The sequence below is a fragment of the Triticum dicoccoides genome, chromosome 2B (genome assembly GCF_002162155.2).
Source record: "Triticum dicoccoides isolate Atlit2015 ecotype Zavitan chromosome 2B, WEW_v2.0, whole genome shotgun sequence".
NCBI classification, from domain to species: Eukaryota; Viridiplantae; Streptophyta; class Magnoliopsida; order Poales; family Poaceae; genus Triticum; species Triticum dicoccoides.
In genome coordinates this window covers 664,582,841-664,588,167 of record NC_041383.1, presented here as the reverse complement: position 1 = coordinate 664,588,167, position 5,327 = coordinate 664,582,841, and the positions used below count along the sequence as shown (strand labels likewise).

At 42.2% G+C, this 5,327-nt stretch overlaps 1 protein-coding gene across 1 annotated transcript; it reads left to right on the top strand.

Annotated features, from left to right (window-relative positions):
• The first annotated feature begins 353 nt into the window (after positions 1–353).
• Positions 354–4,306, top strand: LOC119365476 (probable protein-S-isoprenylcysteine O-methyltransferase). The gene is made up of 5 exons (XM_037631116.1): positions 354–709; positions 2,153–2,396; positions 2,557–2,685; positions 2,843–2,951; positions 3,877–4,306. Exons 1-4 carry the CDS (start codon positions 484–486, stop codon positions 2,931–2,933), a joined length of 690 nt encoding a protein of 229 aa, XP_037487013.1. The 5' UTR covers positions 354–483; the 3' UTR covers positions 2,934–2,951; positions 3,877–4,306.
• Positions 4,307–5,327: the final 1,021 nt, after the last annotated feature.

The following is a 5,327-nucleotide window of genomic DNA, read 5'->3' as shown; positions in this document are numbered from 1 at the left end:
AAAATTGGATATGTGAAGTGTTGCGGAATAGCACATTGAGAAGGTTCTATTAATTTTATTGCCCAGTGCAACGCACGGGCACTTGTCCTAGTTATTTTCAAAAGCATGAACATTTTTTGAATTTACAAACATTTTAAAATCCATGAGCATATTCATCAAACTCACGAATATTTTTGAATTTGAGAACATTTTTAAAATTCGTGAAGATTTTGAGATTAGATTTTTGTTTGAAATCCCGAACATTTTTTAACGAAGCAAAAAAAAAAGCAGGAAAAAACGAAAGGAAATAAAAACAGGGGCACCCCGCCCCCACATGGGCCGGCCAAAAGTCCCGTGCGTACCTTGCTTTCCACCGCGTGGGTCGGGGAATAGGAGTCCCCCCCTTTCTCTATCCATCCCGGCGGCCCGACAGCTCCGCCTCGCCCGCCGTGGCCGCCCCGAGCTTTTCCGGTCCCCGTCCAGGTCCCCAGTAAAAGCTTCCGCATGCGGCATCTCCTCCTCCCAGCACCTCGCCAACGCCAAGCATCTCTTCCCGCTCCCGCTGCCCAAGCCCTGAGCCCCAGCGCAAGCTCCGGTCCCCAGATCCCCGCTCTGCCCATGGCGGCGCGGACGCAGGCGTGGCAGTTCGCGGCCGCCTTGGTCTTCTTCCACGGCTCCGAGTACGTCCTCGCCGCCGCCTTCCACGGCCACAGCAACGTCACCGCCACCTGTGAGTGAATCGCCTCTTCGGCCCCCATCTTTGCCATCCAGAGACGTTGCTCGGGAGATTGTCTAGATACTACTACTGGTAGAGAGTAGAGAAGGTGCTACCGATGCACATGATTCTTGTATATATGCTTAGATTAAAGCGCCCTGGTTAACATGTGGTAATGTGAAGCACATATATGGGGCCATGAGGATGCCAATATGTGTCGTTTCGTCTGATCCAACTGGATTGCTATTGGTTTGGTTTGATTTTGTTTAGATAGTTGAGATGACTTAAGAGGAATTGGCAGAATGCATGCTTTGGCAGTTTCCCTATTTGCATAATAATCGGTGTCGTGGTCTCGGCAATTTCTCACCTAGCATTTAACTGACAAATAACCATGGTATAACTCTGCTGTCCGATCTATATGCAATTGTAAGAATTTCTCTGTTTAGCTTAAGAATTCAACAGAAAGAAGCTACCGAGTACTATACTGTGTTAAATTTAGGGGATAAGGAGCAATTATCTTTTTTTCGACCCATGGAGACTAGCTCCCATGTCGGCCTTTTAGAAGAAACAAGGCGTCTTGCAGAGGCTGCGCCTCGAACGCGGGTGGGTAAGCTTACAGATGTGTGCTCTAGCCAACCGAGCACCGCTCGGTTCTCAGAACCAATGGGCTGACATAAAGGTTGAGGTCAAGCTCCAAAATCAGAAAGTGTAATTTGAGTGCCTCTACAGAGTAGTATTTTACCAATTAAATTCCAATATGCCTGATGAATTAATTTCCTAATTTAGTGCTTCATAAGCCATCATAAGTATTTATCTTCATAGATAGTACAAATTGGGGATGATTAAAATAGTTATTCAAACTTGATTTGTCCAACTTGCATTTTTTAGTTCACGTAACCCCGGCTCTAAAATCTTTTAGTTCAACAACACCAAGAAAGTCTTTAGTCCCAAACAAGTGGGGGGAGGCTAGATCTGAAACCCATAGGATCCTGCAACCAACTCATGGCAATTTGACTGGATAATAGCTCAATCAGAAAATTCATAATCGTAGGTTATCAATTTGACACATAAGATGGTCAAAAAGAATATGAGCGGCTGTTTGGATGTTGCCCATACTAGCCCAGCCAAATCATGGGCACGCCAAAAAATTGGCTAGCTATTTGCTCACCGGCGCCTCACCCAAGGTTTGGTGTAAAAGTGAGCTGAGGAAGGCCATGCATCATTGGCGACCAAAAAATTGGTGCTCATCCAAACATATGCCCAACATGCAGTCAACGCCAACTTTTTGGCTGGCAGCTGTTGGCTCAAATCCAAAGAGCCCCTGAAAGAACATTACCATGCATAGATTGGTGCCCGCTTCTTTATTTCATTTATCTTCTTTCTTTACCATTTAATTGTAATTTGCACTATGTAACTGCGTGACCGTGTTGTGAGCTAATTAAGGTGCTTCTGATGCAGCACTTCTTATCAGCAAGCAGTATGTTTTGGCAATGAGTTTTGCGATGGTGGAACACCTGACAGAAAGCCTTTTCTTCCCAGAAATAAAAGGGTATCTGTTTGTCAGTAATATTGGCCTTCTGATGGTGCTTGTTGGTGAAATTATTCGTAAAATTGCTGTTGTAACAGCTGGACGTGCCTTTACACATGTTATACGGATTCAGTATGAAGACCAGCATCAGTTGGTAACTCATGGAATTTATAGGTACTTGCATCACAATTCAACATTTATAGTCTTGAGTACTGTTGTTGCCTTCCTCTGCATGTGCTCCAACTTGAACATTTTTTTCGTTGCAACATAAAAAACATGGTGATAGTTCTGCATAATTGGTTATAGCTGCTAAAGTATGTTCTTAATTGTACAGATTTATGCGGCATCCTGGGTATTCAGGCTTTCTTCTATGGGCAGTTGGAACGCAGGTTATGCTGTGCAATCCAGTATCTACAGTTGTATTTACATTGGTGTTGTGGCGTTTCTTTGCAAGGCGGATACCGTATCCTTCTAAAAGAACCGTATTTCTACCTCTATATCCTAGGCTCCCCATTTTCAGAATGTGCCCAATTAATGTGAATATTTCATATAAGAGTTAAGTATATTATTTTGTGTGCTTCTTCTACAGTTTTTATTGTGATCCCTTCACTCAAGAGCAGATATGAAGAATTTTTCTTGAGGCAATTTTTTGGCTCTCAATATGAAGAATATGCACGGAAAGTGCACTCGGGGTTACCATTTATAAACTGAGTGTTTCAATTTTGCAAAGTAAGTTATTGAGTCCTCGCTTTCAAGCATTCTGTTCACACCGTGTGTTTGGATTATCAAGTTAACAGACTGCTTTGTTACATTCTTCTTAATGCTCCAACCATAAGGTTTTGTCAGTGTACACTGGTAGATACATGCTCTATAAGTAAGAAAAGTTGGATATTTATGTGTCATAATTCTGTATAGTTTGTCTTTCAAGAATATGAGTAACTTATAGTAGTTTGAGTGATTGATCTAGTCTACCAGAATCTAAAGTTTGTATCATACAAGTCCGCCTTACCACCTGTTTGTACGTAATAACCTCCAACAGTTGCAGTTTCAGATTTGAAGCACACTTTCACACTAGTTTTGAGAATTGTGTTTGAGTCATCGACCATACCATGTTGTGGGCATCTCACGTCTTACACATGACTTTCTCAACTTTCATGTATTTTAGTGTCATCTATTACTTATGTATACTTTGTAAATAGCAAAAAAAAATCATATCGTGACAGATTTGTTCAGGAGGTACAGTTTCTTTTCTTTGAAGATATTGTGCTTCTATAGGTGGGGCCTTTCATTACATTAGAAAGACCATACGAATATATATGTCATAGATACATTGGAATCGCAAATTTGTGAGAAATTTAAAAGAATTACTATGTTACAAACTGCATAAAGTAAGAAATACGTGTTGTTCTAGCTGCTGATTAGATTCCAAGATATGGATTGCTCAAGTCGCCAATCCATGAGCTCATTGGTTTGTCTTGAACCAACCAGTATTTAAAGGTTGTGCGCATGTGGCATTATCACAAAATCATTAAACATGCATTGCAACATGTATGTTTTGGGGTCACCAGCGATACAGACCGTTTTTGTCCCTTATAATGTAAATATAAATATGAATCTGGAAACTGGGTGCTGACTGTCTTCATTTTTATTATAGGCAACGCTTACCCCCTGCTGTCCTCATCATTGATATGTCTAAGGAAAGCACTTTACAACATGGACTCGAGAGATGCCAAACGAGCAAGCTATGTCATGGATTTTATACAATACAATACAAATCTGGAATTTCATGAAGCGGAAGAGTCATTCCTCAGCTCATCAATCTGGGGTGGATGCTAAGAACTGTTGCTGATGTAAATGGGTTCGCTTACAGCTAAGTTTTGTGGAAGCTCTGTCATTCATTAGATTCGAACTGAATAGTTTCCGCTTTTTCTGGAGAACGTCGAACATTTCCAGTAGGTTCGCTGTGTGAAAGCCTTTGTAGTACAACTGTATCAAGTGTGCCTAAACATATATGCTCCACCATGCTTTGCTCCTGGGCTTGCAGAAGAAAAGAAACTCCCAGTTTGTTCCATGGAATCTGAAAATCACTGCAGAGCTGCAGTTCTTTTGTCTGGTGCACAGCTAGCTTAGAATAATCAGTCATTTTTAGCAAGAAACAGTTCTGGAATAATCTGTCATTCTGCTTTGCACAGCTCTGGAATGTGAACAAGGCGGATAAAAATGTCTTGATTCTCCAAATAGAAACTCGTTGAAGTTACTAGTGCCGGACAACCTGGAAGAGGATATGCCTTTATATTCATCCAAGTTATTATTTTTTCTGCCAATAGAAGTTACCTCACCACGGACAAAAAAAGGTGTATTCTATCCGCCGTACCGGTAGCAATCAGATGATGCTGATTTGGGATAAACTTTTGCTATCGACTTAAATCAAGGCCACATCAGGTGTGCGTAGCTGGGAGGGCCTTGGTCGGTCCAAAAGCACCCGTGCACATCTTATCACTCCGATCTAGTGGATGCTTTGTTCGGCTCTACTTTTGACCTTTCAACTTTCAACCACCCAACCTATAGTCTTTTTTCCCGGTTGTGCTAAAAGTTAGGCGACTGCAAATTCATGAAGTCTTCATCGATTTCTTATAAAGTTGTCTTCTTCGATTTGTAGACCGTGCAATTTGTTTGTGATTCATGTTCCTTCAATGTGGAGACTGACGCCACTGAGCAGAGCCGAAGCCAGAGGTTTGTGTTGTGGGGGGTTATAGTTGGGGGTGGGCGGTTTCGGTGCCGGAGAGTATGGGTGGGGCGACGATAGGATGAGCGGTGGTGGAGGTTGGGTATCGAGGGCGCTGCTGTTGGCTGAAGGTTGAAGAAAATAAGCATCCATAGGATTGAGAATCTAACGGTCGGTTTGAATCTCTACTCCTATAAAAGACCCAGTTGGTGATGATGGTGTGTCTGCCATCGGTCATTTCTGATCATTAGATCTGCATCTAACGTCTGTGAGGTAAGTTGTGGACAAGTACTATTCTATTTTGGATCCGTTGCAATGCACGGGCACATTGCTAGTCAACTATATTTTTGGAGTATTCAGGCAACTGCACTCTAGGCACT